This window comes from Zosterops lateralis, assembly GCF_965231275.1.
Source record: "Zosterops lateralis genome assembly, chromosome: 16".
NCBI classification, from domain to species: Eukaryota; Metazoa; Chordata; class Aves; order Passeriformes; family Zosteropidae; genus Zosterops; species Zosterops lateralis.
In genome coordinates this window covers 9,870,169-9,890,448 of record NC_139776.1, presented here as the reverse complement: position 1 = coordinate 9,890,448, position 20,280 = coordinate 9,870,169, and the positions used below count along the sequence as shown (strand labels likewise).

General features: G+C 50.5%; 2 protein-coding genes across 3 annotated transcripts in view; both read left to right on the top strand.

Annotated features, from left to right (window-relative positions):
* The window catches only part of TOP1 (DNA topoisomerase I), a 67,269-nt gene extending 53,995 nt beyond the window's left edge, over positions 1-13,274 (top strand). Inside the window, exons 10-21 of the mRNA XM_083873095.1 lie at positions 968-1,089; positions 1,790-1,912; positions 3,348-3,535; positions 4,112-4,256; positions 5,295-5,438; positions 6,465-6,650; positions 8,161-8,229; positions 8,831-8,945; positions 9,591-9,718; positions 10,792-10,886; positions 11,586-11,735; positions 11,871-13,274. Coding sequence (XP_083729221.1) covers positions 968-1,089; positions 1,790-1,912; positions 3,348-3,535; positions 4,112-4,256; positions 5,295-5,438; positions 6,465-6,650; positions 8,161-8,229; positions 8,831-8,945; positions 9,591-9,718; positions 10,792-10,886; positions 11,586-11,735; positions 11,871-11,973 — 1,568 coding nt within the window. The 3' untranslated portion in view covers positions 11,974-13,274. The remainder of the gene's footprint in view (positions 1-967; positions 1,090-1,789; positions 1,913-3,347; positions 3,536-4,111; positions 4,257-5,294; positions 5,439-6,464; positions 6,651-8,160; positions 8,230-8,830; positions 8,946-9,590; positions 9,719-10,791; positions 10,887-11,585; positions 11,736-11,870) is intronic.
* A 4,608-nt stretch (positions 13,275-17,882) lies between these two features.
* PLCG1 (phospholipase C gamma 1) overlaps positions 17,883-20,280 on the top strand; it is a gene marked incomplete at its 5' end in the record, with an annotated part of 42,354 nt that continues 39,956 nt past the window's right edge. For both annotated transcript variants that reach the window (XM_083873419.1, XM_083873418.1), the window contains one exon: positions 17,883-18,084. In XM_083873419.1, the coding sequence (XP_083729545.1) occupies positions 17,883-18,084 (202 nt within the window). The remainder of the gene's footprint in view (positions 18,085-20,280) is intronic.

Here is a 20,280-nt window from a genome sequence, read left to right as displayed (position 1 = left end):
AAATCCCCAGGTATTGACTGTCTGCCAGCCATTGGAACTTCAAATGTTTCTTGCAACTAAACTAGCTGGAAGATGTGAGCTGCATGCAGAATGCCTCAGAGGGATCACTGGTACCCCATGTTTCATCAGGAATGCAGTCAGGACAAAAAACTGCTCGATAGGAATGTTAGATGTGGAATCCACAGCCTCGATGCTGCAGCCGCCTCTTTTCCCTTGTGTTTCAGTCTTCCCTTGCAGCAATTCCACTTTGTGCTGCAGTCATGCAGAGAAGCTGGAATGTGACCCCTCCATTCACTGACAGCTCAGTCTTTCTTAAAAACAACTGCCTTTTGAGCCTGCTTTGGAGCTGCGGGAGTGCATTCCCACAGCAGAGAACAATTAGCAGAACCCTGACACGTTTCCCTGCAATGAAGGACAGTTCAATATTTGGCATCTCTTTCCAGCCTATTTGTAGTGTATCCAGAGGAAGGGCTCTTCCTGCCTAGAAATAGCAAAAGGCTGGAAGGGGTGTTCCAAGGTGGAGTCTGTGCATTGAAAAGGAATACAGGGACTGTATTTCCCTCTGAGTGCTGGAATATGAAGTTTACTAAAATCCCTGCCTCTTTGACATCAAACAGCAGTGTCTCCCCAGGAGCACACCCAGCACAGGGGTGGCTCAGCAGAAGGTTTCCTGCAGCAGGCCTTTTCCCCTTCCTGCCCTGCAGCCCAGACCTGCCTCACATCAGATTGATATTGCTTTTTTGAATGTTTAGATTCCAGAGGAAACTTTCCTCAAAATGTTTGTGGTGGAAGTCAAGCAATTGTGCTCCTCTGTTTCCTTTGTCCATTCAAGTTGCTGTATTATGTAACATTTTAAGACAAACTTCTCTGTAGTAAAAATATAATCCTTTAGGGTAGTTACTGTGTTCTCTTTATGACTTTGATTCCTGTTTACCATTTTCTTTAAGAAGAAAACTTTTCTTTGTAGGTAAAGTCATGAAGCTGAGTACCAAAGCAGAAGAAGTTGCCACATTCTTTGCAAAAATGCTTGATCATGAGTACACTACAAAGGAGATCTTCAGGAAAAACTTCTTCAAGGACTGGAGAAAGGTATGCACATAGTCCTGGGCTGCAGTGACTATGGACATGGCCAGTGTCTCCTCAGCACTGACCAGTGAAAAGGGGCTGCTGTTCCATGCACACAAAAGTTGCCTTGAGGCAAATAAAACCTGTCTTTGACTGTAGCTGTGAAGTTTCCCATTTATCCTGGATTTTCATTAGGGAGGACCCTACCATAAACACCTTTCTAAACCAACAAAGTCAAATTTCTGTGTTGCAGCACCATGGAGTGTAGCTGACTTGCCTGTTACATGCCTTGTGTAAGAGCCAAATTTACTAGAAGGAAATCCCTTCCAAAGAACTAAAACAGAGATGCTCACCTCAGTCATCAGCCATAGCAGCAAACCTTTAGATTATTTTGATGCAGTTTTCCTGGATATGTTTCTGGGATTTTCTCCCCATCCCTCAGCAGTCCCTGTCAGGATGTGGAAGTACTTTGGAAAGTGGTGCAGCATTAACCAGTGCCTGGGGAGATCAGAACCCTGCAAGGCCAATGCTCCGTAGGATCTGCTGCTTGTCTTTTCCTCTTTGACCTCAGCTGGAGCGAGCCTGTGCAAGGAATTTGGGGATTCTTGGGTTTATTATGAGAACCTGCCTGTTGTTCCTGTTTAGGCTGCCTGGAGTAGGGTAAGCTCTATGCATGAAAAGTTGGTGTATGTGGAAACTTAAAGCACTGCTTTCTTTCTGCAAGGAAATGACCTCTGAAGAGAAAAGCACTATCACCAACCTCAGCAAGTGTGACTTCACCCACATGAGCCAGTATTTCAAAGCTCAGTCGGAAGCTAGGAAACAGATGTCCAAGGAGGAGAAACAGGTACCAGTGGGAATTCTAGGAGATTTCATGGTTGTAAACATCATTGTGCAGTCATTCTGCTTGCTGTGCACACGTCAGTGTTTTTCACCAGCTTGCAGGTTATTGCTTTTGTGTGAACTGTTAAGAGTCTGCACTGTGCAGCTCAAGTAGGGCAGAGCACTGTGTTTACAGCTGAATCTTCATCCTGACTTAAAATGATATTGATAGGGCTGATCCTGCTTAGGGAAATAAAGTTAAGTAAGTAAGTGCTTAAGTAAAGTTAAGTAACTGCTTAAGTTAATAAAGAGAATCAGAGGTGCTGCCTCTGGGTTCATTGGTCCCTGGGAAATAATGAGCAGTGGATACTCACTCAAGAATGGCATAAATCAGAATGGTGGAAAGGATGCAGCAATGCCATTAGTGAATAAAATGAGAGAAGAAATCTTAAACATCAAGTAATGCTGTTTCTTGAATAAAAAGTGAACTTTATTATCCAGTAGTATGGCCACATTGTCTTATAGGTTAAGAATTAAATTAACTGCAATGGATGTTGGGAGGTGGAAACTTCCCCCAAATTCTCAGCTGATCTTCTGCAATGCTCTAGTAGTTGTCCTTTGAATGAATGGCCTGCCAGCTTGGAATTACAGCTTTTGGGATCAGAGGGATCCCATTAAAATGGAGAGCCCTTGTCTTCCTGCTATTTCTGTTTGATAAATGTGGGTGAATCCTTCAGTTCCTGTCCATGATAGCTCTTAAAATGGAGCAGAAGTGGCTTTTTCTGTTTCTTAGCTGGTGCAGCAGTGCTGTCTGTGGGTCAGATGTGTTATTTTGAGCTGCAATGTTTTTATTTTTCCTTTTATATAATTAGAGCTCAGGCAGAGAAGTATGCAGTGAAATCTCAGCACATTCTTTCTTAGAAGACTGTGTTCTGCTTGTGAAACCATTTGCTGACACAGGCTTGACATGCAGCAGCCTGGAGACATTCCTTTGCCTGCTTTCCAATGCTGAGTTCAAACACAGAAGTCTTTTATACACAGAATTTTTATACATAAACAACAAGCTAGGAAGTCCAGTGGATGTCAAATGCCCAGTATAAAATATAAAGTAGCAGTACTGTGCTGGGGGTACCCTTGAAGGTGAGATATATGGATAGAGATACACGCCTCTACTGTGGCAAAATTGTAGCTGCCTTCACCAGCACTGATCTGTTTCCTTCAATTACAACTTTTCAGAGAGTTTTCACACCTTCTTTCCCTTTTTCAAGTTTGTTTGTGCTTTGTGCATTTTATGAATGCTTTTCTGGCCAGTCTGATACACTTGCCATGATGGGGATTGGTTTTTGGTTGGGTCTTCAGCATTAGTGTGGTACAAATATAAAAACTTTTCAAGTCTTGGTGTATAAAGGTGCATGTGGTGCTGCATGTGCCATATCATCTTTGCTTTTGGCTTTCCCCAGAAAATCAAAGAGGAGAACGAGCGGCTATTGAAGGAGTATGGTTACTGTGTGATGGACAACCACAAGGAGAGGATTGCCAACTTTAAGATTGAGCCCCCAGGTCTCTTCCGAGGTCGTGGGAACCATCCCAAGATGGGGATGTTAAAGAGACGCATCATGCCTGAAGACATCATCATTAACTGCAGCAAGTGAGCACTGCATGCTTCACACCTTGGCTTTGCTTTCATTTTTTAAAACCCTCTATAAGCTGATACTCAAACACATAAAATTAGGGACGCAGTTTATCTTGTTCTTACATGGATAAGCAACTGAGTCATACAAGCAAAGACTGAGCAAGGCAATCATGGATTTCATGTAGAACTTTTTCAACGTATTTTCTTCCTCACGCCTACAGCCTACATCTGCCTAAACTGCCTTTCCTGCTAGTATTTCCACAAAATAATTTTCTTCTGCAGAGGTTACCCTACCTTGCCTTCCTTGATGTTGAAGGCTAAGGTTTGGTGGGCTTCTCTTCAGTCTCCCTCTAGTCCTCGTAAGTGGACAGTATAATTCTTCAGCAGGTACATGTTGGTAGCAGTTACATACCTGATCTTTGTTCATTTTGATTTAATTGGTTTCCTGCTTGTAGAGATAAAGCACTTCTGTTGCCTCAGTTCCTTTCCCTGCACTTTCTTTGTATAATGCTGTTTATTACCTTCTCTGTTTTGATGCTGGTGGGATTTTCTTCAAACAGCTTTTCTCATCTGTTTTCTAATTCTCGGTAGGGATTCCAAAATCCCTGCCCCTCCACCAGGACACAAATGGAAGGAGGTCCGGCATGATAACAAGGTGACCTGGCTGGTGTCATGGACTGAGAACATCCAAGGCTCTATCAAATACATCATGTTGAACCCTAGCTCAAGAATTAAGGTAAAGATCCACTTAGGAAAACAAAACCGAAACAATCTTCCTGGTCATGTTTCCAAGAAGCAAATGTAGCTCTTGGTTAGGAAAGAGATAGGAGGTAAAGCTACCTGGCTATTTCATCCTACAGTGCTTGAAAAACATGGGGAAGCTTCTGTGCTTCTGTTCCCCCTTGAAAAGAGAGGATACAGTTACTGCCCAGGAGAGCAGGTGAAATCTGGAAAATGTCTCCTGAAAAGCATCCTTGTGTCATTTCTATTAGGAATCCTTTTACCTCTGTAAACCTAAAAGGAAGCAATTTATCCAAGAATGGTCTTGCTCTGGTGGATATTTCACATACATTTGGCCTTAAATTCCCCTGCCTGGTATTGAAGTTCTAACCACGGGTTGTTAATTAGTCGTTTGTAAAATTAAAAACCCGGCCAGGCTCCTGACTGAGAAGGCTGGTAAGGAGCTCATGACTGAAGGAAAACAAACTCCTGCTGTGGGAGCAAATACCCAGTCTGTGGATCAACCCCATAAAAGCAAGAATTTAAGCTCCTTTCATGAAGTCTTTTTCTGAGAGATTTTTTTCCTGGATTGGAAACAAGGAGTTTGTCCTACAAATACAGGAGGAAAAATATCTCTATTCCTTGTGAATTCCTGCTCTCTTTTTGCTGTGTCTTGAATATATAATAATGATGATGAACTGTTGATGTTGCTTTTGCCTTTTATGGGTATTTAATTACACAGCTGAAAGAACATAAGTGCCATCTGAATAAAGCAAAGGAAACCATTTGTATTTTGAGAAGCAGGGAAGATGTGTCTTTCGTGTCTCTCTCTAGTTGCTTCCATGGAAGTATTTAATATCATGGAAATCTGAATGACCTGCAGCTGTGTGGCAGCACAGTGTGAAGCTGAGCTGTGCAGCAGCAGCAGCATCTTGGTGCTTTTGTACAGCGAGACCATTTGCCACACATGGGCTTGCGAAGCCTTGAGATGCGGATTGGAGCTGCAGAGCTCTGCCTGCTCTGTAGTGCTGACTCTGTTCCAACTTCCCTGCAGGGTGAGAAGGACTGGCAGAAGTACGAGACAGCTCGGAGGTTGAAGAAGTGTGTAGATAAAATCCGGAATCAATACCGAGAAGACTGGAAATCCAAAGAGATGAAAGTACGACAGAGGGCTGTGGCACTGTACTTCATTGATAAGGTGAGGCTCCTTCCTTGGCCCTCTCACCTTCCCTGTCCTGCTGGGAACACTTGGGAATGCTGTGTGTTTGTCTTGAAGGCAGAATTGAGCCTATTTACTAAGGTATGCTGAGACTTCCTGGTGGGCAGGCTCCTTTTCCTTCCCATTACCTGGAACCCAGAGCAATAAACTATTGTACTGAACACGGCTATTTCAGGCAGCATTGTTTAGTTCAGGCAAAGCTCACAGCCTGGTTCCAGAATCACCCAGTTGGATTACTGGGAAATCTGTGTGGGCCTTTTGTCTCCAGCTGTTTTAGTTTTCCTGCTGGGAATTTCTGCTGGTTTGTCACCTCTTCAGCATGAGGTCGCAGTTGTGAGGTTTTGTAATTATGCTAATTTTTTCACCACAGCATAAAGAAAACTGCAGTTGTGTTAATGCATTTAAAGCAACATAAAACCAGTTCCCAGAGAGCTGTTCCCAGTAGCATATGGTGTCTTGACTAACTAAATTAACAGGTTTTGTTCAAAATGGTTCGATGTAAACCAGGGAATTTTGATGTGAATAATTGTGGTTTCATATGACCACTGAAGATTTTGAAAGTTTAAAGTTGTTTTAGCCAGCACTGTTAAAATATGTGTTTTTATGCAGCCAAATGTAGCCTTTAGATAATTTATACAAGCCAATATTTACATAACCTGTATGCTATTTGAAATGTATTCAGTGTGCAGTAAATAGGTAGGATCACAGAAGATGAACAACTGAACTGTATGAATTATTTCAAGCAGAGTTCACGTGGAAGTCAATTTGATTTTTAAAAACTGCCATGCCTTTTGAAATTAATTTCTGTCAGTCAGAACTGTCTCAGTTTGAGTTACCTAAAGAGCAAAAGTTGGTGAAGCATCCTGGCTTAAACACTTTAGAAATAAAGGAGATATTCTCCTCTGGACACTGCTAGTTCTAGGCCAGTATCTGAAGGTTTGCAGCATCTCTCTATTCTGGGGGCAGTTTGAATTCCTTACCTCTCTTCTCTTGATATAAATGTAGCTTGCCCTGAGAGCTGGTAATGAAAAAGAAGAAGGAGAGACAGCTGACACCGTGGGCTGCTGCTCTCTGAGAGTAGAGCACATCAAGCTGCATCCCGAGCTGGATGGGCAGGAATACGTGGTTGAGTTCGACTTCCTCGGGAAGGACTCCATCCGATACTACAACAAAGTCCCTGTGGAGAAGAGGGTAAGGCACCTCCACAAGCACATCCACAGACTGAGTAGCACAGAGGTGTGCTCAGCACAGTCTGGATGGCATTAACAGGTTGCTCTATCGCTGCTCAGATACTGAGCCAGAAAATAAGTCAGTTAATGTGACATCCTTGTGGTGTAACACAGCCCAGCAGATGAGGTGTTCATATATCTTGCAGCTCTTCCCTGTGTGAAGAGTTGACATAACAACTGTAACAGCTGTGTTAGACAAGCTTCCTGGGTCTCATTCTCATCATCAGAGTTGGTTTTGTCACCTTTAGATGGTGGAGTTGCAGGCCTGTGTGACAAGTAACAGCATAAATGTTTCTGAAATACTGCTGGCACTGGCAGAGCAGCACTTTGGGGCTTGGATAATAGACACCTCTGTTACAGTGGTTTAGGTCAGGTTGGAGCTGAGCCCTCACAGAGGTAGGTCTTGACCTTGGCTGCTCCAGAGCCCATGGAGAAGGTGCACTGATACCTCTGGCCTATGCACTTGGGTGTCTGCCAGCCAAGACTTCTTATGCCATGCCAATTCTTTTGTTTCTGTCATCCACCAGTTTCAAGTTTGCTGTGATTTTGGCCTCAGTTCAGAATCAATCCCTATCCAGCAGTGATAGTGAATCTGGAGGGCACTATCCAAAATGTTTTTGTGGGTGTAACAGCTTAGCATCTGGCCCACAGCTCTGTGGTCTGAGTTAGATACCCTGTGTATAATACTGTGGTAATTGTCATGACAGTCAGCAGTAAATGTTGGCCCCTTGAGGAGCAAAACAACTGAAAAAAAAATCAAACTACTGCTGCTCTAGAAATTAATGTGTGCTGGAATTCTTTGTTCCCTCTTTAAAGAAGAAAACATTTTTCTGTTTAAGTTTATTGGTATCCCTTAGTATTTTTTTCAGTGATTAAAATGGGGAGTTGATTATTGTGGAACTAGAAATCTTTGTGTATTGGGTGTCTATAGAAGAATGTGTTGTTGAGAAGCTGGAGAATTGTAGCATGCAGAGCTGGGATTTGTGGTCTGTGTTATAATCAAAGATGCTTTGATTATTCTCCTCCCCCAGTGAGACATGTTTGGGATGAAATTGTATTAAACAATGCAGCAGTGAGGAGGGCTGGTTTCTTGGAGCTTCAATCCATGGGAAATGACTCAGAGGTCTCTTGGGCTCAAGTAATAATGGGAGAGTAAGGAAAAGGCAGTAGCTTTGGGGTCTCTTTCTCTGTTAGGCAGCTACACCAGAGCAGTTAAGTCTCCTGACTGTAATTTTGATCCAAAGGATGAGAGGGCATCAAAGGTTCAGGACTGCTGTTGCTGGGGAAGAACCTGCAGCACAAGCATTGCATTGAGAGATGGGTCTTTGCCTGCTGGGAAGTAACATCAGCATCATCACTGTTCCCTGAAAGCAGTTTGATGGCTCCCTGGCAGTCCTGCTTTCACACAACTTAGTGCTGCCCAGTGCTGTCTGATCTGTGTGCCTGACATTCCTGGTTTTCTTCTCCTGCAGGTGTTTAAAAATCTTCAGCTGTTCATGGAGAACAAGCAGCCTGAGGATGACCTCTTTGACCGCCTCAATGTAAGCACATAGTTCATGGTGAGGGTGCTGGAGCACCCTGAACAGGCTTGTTCTGCACCAGGCAGTAACAGCTACTCTGTTCCAGAAATGGTTTCAGTGGAAATTTTCTTCCAGAGCAGCCTCAAAGCAGTGAGAGTCTGTCTCAGCCTGGTGTCTGAATTGTCCACAGGTTCCCGAAGTGATGGCCCTTGGTCCTGGTGAGCCTGCCTGGCTCTGACCTGGGCAGGTTTTATCAGAGTTCAGAGGTGATGAATGTGTGAGGTGACAGATTTTCTCATGCCATCCCTGTCTGCACACTTGGCTCTGTGGGAGCACTGTGGTGGTCCAGGCATATTTATTGTTGCTGGAAACCAAAACCTCCACACCAAAGAAATCCTTTTTGGCCACTTGTGGTACTTGTTACCAGTTTAATACTTGTTGGTTCTTGGTTCACTTTTGCTGTGGTTTCAGTAATGCTGTGGCTATTCTGTTGTGGTCAGGTCTGAGTACACCAGGCCTCAGCCATGAGCTGTGCACGACTGTGTCAGCCATGGGTCCAGGGGGTTTCACAACACTGTGGTCATTCCTGGTGCTCACTGTCATCTCCTTTCTGCTTCTTTAGACCAGTATCTTAAATAAACACCTTCAAGACCTTATGGAGGGACTGACAGCCAAGGTATTCCGTACTTACAATGCCTCCATCACGCTACAGCAGCAGCTCAAGGAGCTCACTAATCGTAAGTCTGAAGCTGTGAGGGGAACAGATCTTACCCTGCAATACAGACCTGGCTTCCTTGGCTGAGCCACAAGTCATGTATCTGTTCACCACTTCCTTGTTACAGTTCTCCCAGTGCAAATGTCAGGCAGCTGAGATCTGACCAAAAGTCTGCTGTCAGTCAGAACAGAACTGACTTGTGAGCACACCAGTGTGTGCTTTCCAGGTTATGCATATCCTTTGCCAAATCTGTTTGCTTTCTGTTAATTGTAGGGTTCTGTAGATGACAGGCAAGACAGATGTGTAACAGCCCCATGTTTCTTGGCTGCTCATCCACAATTCCTGTGAGCTGTGCTGCCTTGCACTTTACCAAGTGGGCACATTGGACCTGTGAAGCCCAGCAGTGTCCTGAGCAGGGTGGTCCTGCTGTCCTCTGCTCTGGCTGTGCTTCCCCTCTATTGAGCTGAGATGGTGTCAGTGGTGATGAGAAACATCCAGGAGGAGTTAGGGGCTGGGATGGAAGTGGCCAGGCTTGGCACTGTAGCTGGAGTGCAGTGTTGAGACTGGACAGAGGAGGGGAAGGTTGGTTCTGTAATGGCTGTGAGACACTGCCTGGGACACCACACCCTGGAGAACTGACTTGTTCACACTCTCCTGTCTTTCACAGCGGATGACAACATCCCAGCAAAGATCCTCTCCTACAACCGTGCCAACAGAGCGGTGGCCATCCTGTGTAACCACCAGAGGGCTCCGCCCAAAACCTTCGAGAAGTCCATGATGAACCTGCAGAGCAAGGTACCTCCCCTTGCCCAGCTCTGGGGCAGCAGGGCTCCACCTGCTGCATCTCAGGAGTCAGCATTCCTTTCCCTTGGGGTGAAAGCAGGGCCTGCTGTTCCCTGTCAGGAGTTGGTGGTGTGCATCAGGGATGGGTCTGCTCAGAGATGAGCAGTGAGCTGAAAGGGGCTTCTCTGAGTTGCCTTTACCTGTAAAGAACAAGACCAATTTCTGCCCTTCATCCTATAGCTGTGTGTTCTGCTGCCTTTGAAACTTGGAGGCAGCAGTCTCTGGCTCTGATCTGTGTCCCCTAAAGAGCCTGGAGTGGGCATCCAGCCCTGTTGTGTGAATCCCAGGCCACTGTCAGTGTGTACAGAGTACATTATGCCCCTCTGACTTGACCTCTTCCTTTGCAGATTGTTTCTGGTGAAGGCCATGAGGTCCAAAGGGGTTAGGTCTGTTCCTGGTCTGACTTTAGAATAACCTTCACAATAAGGAGTTCTGGTTTGGCACTGCAGTGTCCCCTGCTTCCATAACACCTAACATGGCTGCCTTCACCCTAGATCCTAGCTTGGGGATGTTTAAGGGGAGTGGTTGAACAGGGGCTGCAAAATGCTGAATCTCCCTAAATCCCAAGCTTACTGAAGAAGAACTGCCTGAAGTGTTAACACCTTTCAGTGTGTAGGATTTGGGGCTGATTCCTGCTAAGGGATCAGGGATCATCCTTCCATGTAGCCATGAGAGAGCTGGTAGTGGTGGGATGCAGTGAAGGCTGACAAGCTGCCAGGAGGGGTTTGTTGGCCAGGCCAGACCAAGCCAATTCCTAGGTCTGCATGGTTGTAGCTGTGTGAGAAAGCTCCCAGCACCAGTTTGTCTTTGGAAATGAGTGAGGCCCTGTGTTCTGAGGGGGATCTCTCACCCCCCTTGGCTGTGTAGTGGCCAGTGGCCTGATGGCCCTGCAGGAGCAGATCTGACTGCTGGTAGATTCTGAACGTGGTCACCAACTGGCTTCCTGGGTCATGCTGCCCAGGGGTGACTGACACGGCTGTCAGCAGCTTGTTCTCAGTGCTGCCATGTGGTTTTGCCTCTCCTAGATTGATGCCAAGAAGGAGCAATTAGCTGATGCCAGGAGGGAACTGAAAAGCGCCAAAGCTGATGCCAAGGTCCGGAGGGATGAGAAGTCTAAAAAGTAAGGCTGGTGTTACTGGGCTGTGCAATGCTTCCAGAAGGGGGCCTTCACCCTGTATTCCACTTTCCTGGCCTGTGATTTGGGAAGGCTTTCTTCTGCCCTTTTCATTCTGTGCATGAAGAAACAGCCACCTGTGGAGTGGTCTGACACTGCAGTTCCTGACATGGTCATTCACACCCAGCCCTGGGAGCTGAGCCAGAGCTCACCCACCCCTCTGCTGCCCAGGACCAATGTGCTGCCCTGCTCTCTTCCTGGGGAGCCAGGCCCTGCACATTAATTCATTAATTGCACAGGCACCTTCCTGAGTTCCACACTCCCCATTGGAAGCCCTGGGCACAGACCATGTGCTGGGCTCCATGTGGGCTCTGCAGAGCAGCCCCGGGGGAGCTGAGTTACAGCAGCAGCACAGCATGACTTACTGAGGGATAGATGGGCTGCTGTGGGAGTGGATGTAGCTTCAGAACAGTTCAGGCTGTCGCTTCCAACCCTTTAAAACAAAACTGCTGCTTAAGATTCCTGCTCTGCCTCTTGGAAAATGTCAGTTCTTAATTGCATGTGCTGAGTGTGTTGTCACCATCTGTGCTGACACAGCTGCCCTGTGTAGCTGGTGGCATTGCTTACCTTGAGCAGAGTCTCTTTGAGTTCCCACAGTGCTGGCAGGGCATTAGGAATTAAATGCTTTGTTCTTTGCCACCCCAGGACAGTGGAGAGCAAGAAGAAAGCAGTGCAGAGGATCGAGGAGCAACTGATGAAGCTGGAGGTTCAGGCTACAGATAGGGAGGAGAACAAGCAGATTGCTTTGGGCACCTCCAAACTCAACTATCTGGATCCCAGGATCTCTGTTGCTTGGTAAGCACCTGCCTGGGGTGTGCTGGGGTGATCCACCTCAGCCCTTCGCCTCTTTATTGTCCCCCCACATAGCAACAAGGGCAGGGTCTCTGGCCTTCCTTTTGTCCCTAACTAACAGCATCTCCTCTCCTGCAGGTGTAAGAAGTGGGGAATTCCTATAGAGAAGATATATAACAAAACCCAACGAGAGAAATTTGCCTGGGCTATCGACATGGCAGAGGAAGACTATGAGTTTTAACCTGTTTTTATTGAGCTGAATTTTATGGGAAAAGGGAGTAGCCTGGTTTTTAGGGAGATTGATAAACTGTGAGCCTTACTTGTCCTTGGATGCTGGGGAAGGGGGAGGAAAGGGGCAAGTGAGCATCAGATAAAACAGCCAACATCCTGCAGAAAGCATAACCTGGAAATATCTTAAAGGAGCTGAGCCAGTTGTCCTATGGACAACTTATTTAAAAATGTTTCAGAGATCCAAATTCTAGCTGTCTGGTTTGTGTGGTTTTTCTCTTGAGGCAGGGCAAGTGGATGGGGGATTTGTCAACCTTCCGCCAGGCAAATTCACCATCACACTGAGAGCGTGGGAATCTTTAGCTACTGTATACAAAATCCAATTATATTGGTGCGTTTTTACAGTTAGGGTTTTGCAATAACTTCTATATTTTAATAGAAAATGGACTCCTTAACCCCTGCCCTTCCCCTCCCCCTCCCACCCCATTTCAGAATTTAACAAATAAACAAAACTTAAGGAACCCAACGCACCTGTTACAGCTGTCACTATAGTCATGGAAATACCCAAATCTTTTTCAATTTGTCACTTGAAACAGTCGTGGCATTGGAACATGAATTACAAATATCCACCACATTTGTTCAGAGCAAATCATGATGGGAAATCGGCCTCCTGACTTGAGTGTTCCTATTTTAAATGTGAATTTTTATTTCTTTTTAATTATTTTAAAATATTTAAACAGTTTTCTTTCTTTTATGATCTTAAAGATCGTCTAGGGGGAGCGGGTGGGGGGAGGGGGCCGTGTGATGGAAAGATGTGTGTGGAATTTGAGGACAAGTGAAATTGGAAACAAATGACATTCCCATCACCCTTTGTTCTGAACACGCTCTGTACACTTCCAAGAATTGTCTACTTTTTAGGTTTGTCAGACTGTTTTACCTTTCCCCCCCTCCTTTTTTTCTAAGCCCCATTCCCCTCTTTTACTTGAAAGATTTTATTGTGTAAAAAGAAGTTTCACAGGTCAATAAAATTTCGAGGGAAATGAGCATTGGTCCAAAAAGGAAAATAATCAAGATTTTAGGGCTTTTATTTTTTTCTTTTGTAATTGTGTAAAAAAATTTTAAAAATTAAAAAGCAGAATTTTAATGTGAAACCTTTTTTTGCTATAATCATTAGTCTTAGAGGCATTGTTAGCGTAGTGTGTGTGCAAGACCATTTCCTGCAGCCTTTCCTCAACAAGTATCTTCTATTTTTATCATGAATTCCCTTTTAATCAACTGTAGGTTATTTAAAATAAATTCCTACAACTTAACTGAGTGTTGGTGTCTCTGTGTTCTTTCACCTTCAGCCCTGAATGTGAGGCCCTTGTGGTCTCTGGGCTGGGGGAGATGGTGGGGTGCAATTCCTGTTCCCAGCCCCAGCAGGAATTCCCTGAAGGATGTGGCCCATTCCTGCCTTGCTGTGATTGTGCTGCCACCCTCCGTGGTCACTGTGGGTTCCCATGCAGGCACAGCTCAGAGTTTGTTTTGTCCTGGGAAAAGCCCTGCCCAGGAGAGCAGGAGCAGGGGGATGCAGTGACACCAGAGCTGCTCCTCCTGGTTTCTCTGCTGCCTTTTCTTCAGCCCCAGCCCTCTGCACCGAGCAGGATGGAGGGGAGAGCAGCTCCTTCCCCTGCATGGCTGGGAAGGGCAGGAGGCTGGGCAAGGACATGGGTGATGAAGCTGATGGATGCATTTCTCCTCCCTGGCACTGGGAGCTGCCCTGGCCTGGTGTCCTTGGGGATTGTGGAGAACATGCAGCCCTGGCTGCTCTGCAGGCACCTCCCCGTGACCCCAGAGCTGGGGTGGGCTCCCAGAGCCCCGAGGGTGGCTGTGGGGTCAGGCTCAGGCAGCTGAGGAGCCTCTGGGCAGGCAGCCCCGAGCAGGGCTTCCTACTGCTCTCTGCCATCTTCCAAGCACTTTGTTGTGGCTGTACAAACTTGGAGTTTGGCAGGAGCTGCCATTTGCTCTCTGGGGCCTTTCCAAGGTGCGGTGGTGAAAATGCCAGTGGAGAGGGAAAGGGGCTCATTGTGCTCCTGACCTGCCCGTGCCTGAACAATGCAGCCTGTAAAAATATCATTTCTATTTATACAGCCCTCCTTCCCGCCTGCAGACCTGGCCCAGTTATCCCAGATCTTACAAATTCCAGTATCTTACACCACTGAGCAGGGAATTGTGGAATGCAGTGGGATGTTCTCCCACAGAGGGCAGCTGGCAGATCCACCTTCTTCCTGGGCAGGGTGGGGTGCTGTGGCCAGGCTGGGAGATGTGTGCTCTGCCTGCAAGTGCAAGGCCAGGCTGATGTCCAAGGCTGGAGTGTGCTGTGCCTCTGTGTCAGCAAGAAGGAGAAGGATGTTGGTGTAAAACCCACCCTTGAGAATGCACCCAGCTCCCTCCCAGCTCTGGGGAGCACAGGCTCTGTGCTGGGCAGGGAGCTGAGGAGGGTTTAATCGATGTTTCTGCCTATGCCCACAGCAGGGTGAGGACCACACACCCCACGCTTTCCATGGAGAATTCCCAGACCCCACTGACTCACTGTGCAAACAGAGAAATGGCCACAAACGTGCCACATCCTGTCTCACATCCCTCCACTGCAGCGCCTGTGCTCGCCTGCCCCAGTGCCAGCACCCCACTCTGGCTTTCCTGTCCCACAACAGGGCCTGCGCTTGGGAAACTGAGGCAGCAGTGGAAAGGGCAAAATGTAGGTTTGAACTGGATCTTGTGCATCCATGGCGAGGGCCTGGCGGCCAAGGGGAGGTACAAAACCCTGCAGGATGCAGCCCCATCCCCCTTGAAGTCTTAAGGATTCCAGGGTTGAAAATTGAAACCAGGTGAATTGGATATTAAAAAAGTGTGTGCTCCCCGCACAACACTGGGGACTGGGGCCAGGGAAGCCGGAGCCGCTGTGGGTTTCTCACCAGGTGCTGGTTGTCATCCAGAGGGATGTGGCAGGGGCAGGGGCAGTGGGGGAGCAGCCTGCGGGCACGGCTCTGCCCGGCTCCTGGGAGAGCGTGCGGCACGGGCCGGCAGCGCGCCAGCCTCCGCAGCGGCTCCCCTGCCCCGGGCGGCTCTGCTTTCCATCCCCGGCACAGCACTGCGCTGTGTCTGCCAACACCAGCCCGGGCAGCGCCTTCCCCAGGGCCCTCCACATCCTGCTCCCCGCGGCACCGGCGCAGCTCTGCCCCCGAGGTGATGTTCTCAGCCGGTGTTGTCTTTACCCACCCCAGGCAGCACAGAGCAGGCGGGGATGAGTAAATAACCCGGAGAGGGGCGTCTCTCCCAGGGACTGCACCACTCGTGTGGTGAGTATCGGGCACTTCCTCTCCCTGTGCGGTGTCCAGGGCAGGAGAGGGATGCAGCGGTGTCAGAGGGATGCTGGGCTGCAGGGACCCCCCGCACTGCCCTGGGGGTGGCCTCAGAGGGCTGTTTCCCTGGATTTTGTTCCACAGGCCTTGAGCCTGCCTGGGGCTGTCCTCAAGCCAGAGGTCACCTGGCCGTCGGCCTGCTCCTGGTGGGAGGATGCAGCTGCTCCATGAATCCTGCAGGATATGGGGGATGGCATCCCGTGCTTAGGAACAGTGAAGGGGGAAGTGCTGGGGCCACTCCGAGGGGAAAATCCCCCTTTTCTCTGAGTTGTTTGCAAGGGGAGATTGGAGAACCCTCAGGCTTCCACAGCCACATGATGAATGCAACCCAGGGAATTTCTTCAAAAGCATAACAGGAATATAATGGCAGGTTTTGCTGCCCTGAGGGGTGGGGTGACTGTTCACAGCCTGGCTGGTACAGGAGCTGGGACCCTCAAATGGGGCTGTCAGGCAGCAGGGACACAAAGGCTGTCAGGTTTCCTGTGCTGTCAGATTAAACAGTGGAATTCCTTGGTGTGCAGCATCTTAGACACAGAGAGCTAATCCAAGGCTGAAAGGTGATCAGTCAGACTTGGAAAATAAAACATATCCATCACACACAGCTCAGTGTAAACCACATCCCCCACGTGCTGGCCCCAGCCACCTCGAGCTCCAGAGCTGAGGACACACCTTGCTGGGTGCTCTCCATCAGCAGGAACAGGCAGTGTTCGGGAGCGAGGGAGTTACCTTTCTGCTTCTTCGGTGGCAACACTCCCTTCTCAGGTTTTGCCCTCAAAAACAAGGGTGTGCCCATAATGCTCAGCTATTTTAAGACCACTGGGAGCCGGCTGCTTCCTGCCGGTCCCAAGCGAGGCCATTACACAAGCCAGGAGCAACTTCCCCAGCGGCCACAGCAGCTCACCCCGGAGGGAATGAGCCCCAGAGTGCTGGGCCAGCACCAAGAACAGGCTCAGGGAGCTCTGGCTCAGCTGAGCACATCCCCAGCATCCTTACAGTGCTGTCATACACTGCTCATTTCCATCGGGGCAGGTTTAGGCTCTCACTCCAGTGTGTCTGTCCGTGCCTGTTTGATGCCCAGACACCAGGTAGGATCCTGAATGACCTTATAGGGCTCCTACTGTGTGTGCACATGTGTGTGCTGGGGAATGTCCCCCTGGAGGCAGCTGAAGTGATAGGACAGAGGGAGCTGCTCTCCTGTGGGGTCCACTCAGGGATGGGCCCCTCACTTGGAAAGTGATGCCCCTCCCAGTCCCAGCCATGAGCTGGGGGGGTGAGATAAGGACTGCTGAGCACAGGCTGCCCTGCCGTGGGCCTGTGGACACGTGTGCATGTACATGTGTGTACTCACAGAATCACGTGTGGAATAAAGAAAAACATCATGGGATCAATAAAGTTGGAAAAATCCTCTAAGATAATCAGGTTCAAGCATTAACCCATATTTATACATTTATAGATATAAATGGCACAGGCTGAGCACCCAGTGTGCCGTGGGGTGCCCTGGTGGAAAGGAGGGCACGGGGAAGGTCAGTGGCACACAGAAAGGGAAATTGCAGGCTTTAACCACATGAATGGAGCGAACTGCACTGAAATGCTTCCCAATTCAACCACTTATCCCCTCGCTAACCCTGCTTTTGTGTGGTCTCTAACCCTGGTTTTTTGTGGGGCCGGAGAGGAGCTGGAGAGTGTCCAGTGCCCCCCGGCTCCCTGCACGTCCCCCAGGGCCGGGATGCCACAGGCCACCCTGCAAACCCCATCCATCCCATGCATGGCCTTCCATGGCGGCGCGGATCCTGCTGGGAGCGGTGTGGAGGAACCTACAGCCAAAGCAGACCTGGCTCCATCAAGACGCCACACCACGGTGCCGGCAGAAGCCATACAGAGGGGTCTGTCCCCAGGAGAAGTCACCGTGGCATGCACTGTTGGGACCCCACCTGTGCCACGCCAGCATCCCATGCAAACCCTGCTGTGGGCGCTGGCGCCCTAAGGCATCCTGTGGGGTGTGGGGCACACGGGGGACCTGTGGCGTGCAGGGTGGTCCCCGAGACATGCCACGGGGTGCAGAGTCCCCCAGTCCCCCAGACATGCCATGGGGAGCAGAGTCCCCCGGCCCCCAGGCGTGCCGCGGTGCGGAGGCTGGCGCGGTGCCCAGGCGTGCTGGGTGGTCCATGGTATCCCGCACCACGCGAGGGGCCCACCTGCCCCTCTGCCCCCTGGGCGGGGATGCTCCGGCCCCGAGCCCCTGGCCGGCGGGAGGGTGCGGGTCCCCCCGCAGCCCCCCGAGCCCTCTGCCCGCACCCCGAGTGCGGATCCCCCCTGCACGTCCCTTGCCCGCCCCCCGCGCCGGGAGCGCTCCGCCCTTTCCCCTCCCTCCTCCCTCCTCCTTCCTCGCTCCTCCTCCTCCTCCTCCTCCTTCTCCTCTCCTCCCTCTCCCTCTCCCTCTCCTCCTCCCCTGTCTCCCCTCCCGGGCGGCGCGGGGCGCGGCGGGGCTCGGGCGCTCCGCTCCCCTTTGTTCGCCGCGCCGATGGCGGCCGGGCCGGGCGGCGGCCCCGGGGCGCCCAGCGAGGCGGAGGCGGCGCAGCTCTGCCGCAGCCTGGAGGTGGGCACCGTCATGACCCTCTTCTACTCCAAAAAGTCGCAGCGACCCGAGCGGAAAACTTTCCAGGTGAAGCTGGAGACGCGGCAGGTCACCTGGAGCCGCGGCTCGGAGAAGGTCGAGGGCGCGGGTGAGTGCGGGGACCCGGGGGGGGGACACGGCGGGGACACGGGGGGGGGACACGGCGGGGACACGGGGGGGGGACACGGCGGGGACACGGGGGGGGGACACGGCGGGGACACGGGGGGAAGGGGCTGCGGGGCCGGACCCTCCCGGAGCCGCCGTTCCGGGGCTCGGCGGCGAGGAGGAAGGAGAAAAAACAATGAGAAATTATGAACCTGCAGGCTCTCCGTGCCCGCGGGCAGCCCGGGGGGCGGAGAGGGGTCGGGGTCCCAGCGCGGGGCCGGCCCCGAGCGCCCCGTGCGCGGGGGATGCGCGGGGGATGCTCGGGGGATGCGCGGGGGATGCGCGGGGGATGCGCGGGTCGGTACCGTCGCCGCCCCCGCCCGGCGCCGCCTCCCAACTTTCCGCATCCCTGCTCGGCACCAAACTTCCCCTGGGATGGACGGGGTGTTTTCCCGGGTGGTGCCCTGGCGAGCGGCCCCCAAGGGCTGCAGGGAGCCTCGGCAGGATTAGTGTCAGCCCTTTGCGGTTGTACCTCGGAGCAACAGATGAGACCAAACGGAAAAGGTGAAAAAGTAGGAAAACCGCCCCAAAATATCGTGCTGTTGTTCCGTTCTCTTCCCCGCTGCCCTCTGCACGTCAGCCCCGGGTTCCCGTGCTGGGGGAACCCTCCCGTGACAAGGAGGGCAGAGGAAAGGAAGAAACCTGAGTTAAAACCAGAAAGATGGGTGGGAAGGGGGTGAGATCTGGCGTGCTCTGCACTTTTAACCTTGGTGTTGGTTTCCCTCCCAGGTTTTCTTAAATCATCTTTCCCGCCCCCCCGTGTGCCCCAGCACGGGGCAGGGTCTCTGTGAGGAAGAGGGGCCAGCACCAAGGCCAAGGGTTGGGAGAGCTGGCCCTGGCCCTGGCACTGGCCTTCCCGTGCTGGGGGATGTGACTGAGGCCCAGCAAGGCCGGGGAGGGGCTGTCATCTCTCCTGGCAAGTGCTGTTGGTCCAGGGTGGGAGAGTGAGATGCTGTGAGTACCAGGGGCTTAGATGGGGAAAGGGCATAGAGATGGTGGCCACATCTCTGTGCCAGGTCCACAAAATGCCAGTGTGGTTTGCCCTAAGACCCTTTGAGTCCTCTACCTTCTGCCCTGTGGTATCTGCAGGCAGATCTGGAGGGAGCCTTGGGCTCCTTTAGCATCATGAGGATGTGAAGCTCCCCCATCTCTTTCCCAGAATGGCCTCTGGGAGGGATGAGGCACTGTGAGAGGGAGGAGAGAGCAGCATTCTATTGACCCTGGGCTTAGGCTGCTCTTAAACCAAGGCACAGCAAACGTTGGTTTTGCTGGGGAGATTCTCAGGCAGAGCCTACAGACCACGTGTGCCCGTGGTGGACAGAGGTCCCCACTGGTGTCTGCATGGGGGATTGTTCCTGGGGACAGGCCCAGGTGTGTCTCTGGAACCTGGTCCCTTAACTTGGGGGATATCCAGAGAGCTTCAGCTTCTGTACCAGAACTGTGGGCCTAGCAATGACAAAGCCATGGCTGCAGGGAATTGTTGTGCTGTGCAGACATCCTAGAGCAGACCAGTGAAAGCAAAGAGGGTGTCCCAGGGACTGAGATGATCATGTTTCTTTTAATGCCACAGAGGAAAATTCCTTGGGGCTTCTCTGCTGTGCCACAGGCAAGTTGTCTGGCTGGTGGTTTTGGGCTCTGGTTCCCCACACTATATGTGACCCTCCCAAGGGGCAAGGTGGGCCTTGCTGGACACAGAGGGCATCAGGCTGAAGAGCTGCTGGATCCTCAGCCCCATCTCTCTGATGCCAGATGCTTTCCTCATGGTGTCCTCTCTCACCAGAGCATCTTGTCCTGTCCTCATTCCCCTCCTCTGGTGTCACCCAGCACCCTGAGCTTGCAGGGCTGAGGAGCAGAGCTTTGCTTTCACACTTCCTGGACAGAACTGTGGGGCTCCAGGTGGAAATATCAGCCTGTGTACACAAATAGTGACTGGGTTTCTAGGCAGGCAGGGCAAAGCCATGGGATCGATGGCCAGCAGTACTAGGTTCTTGGCCAGCTTCCCTATTTTTATCTGGATGTGCTTTCTGGGAAGAAAGAGTGTGCCTGGGAAAAGCCAGGTGTGTGACAGCTCCAGTTCATGTGGCAAATACACCAATGTGTTCCCCTCCTGGATCCTCCCCTTGAGGTCAACATTGCTGTG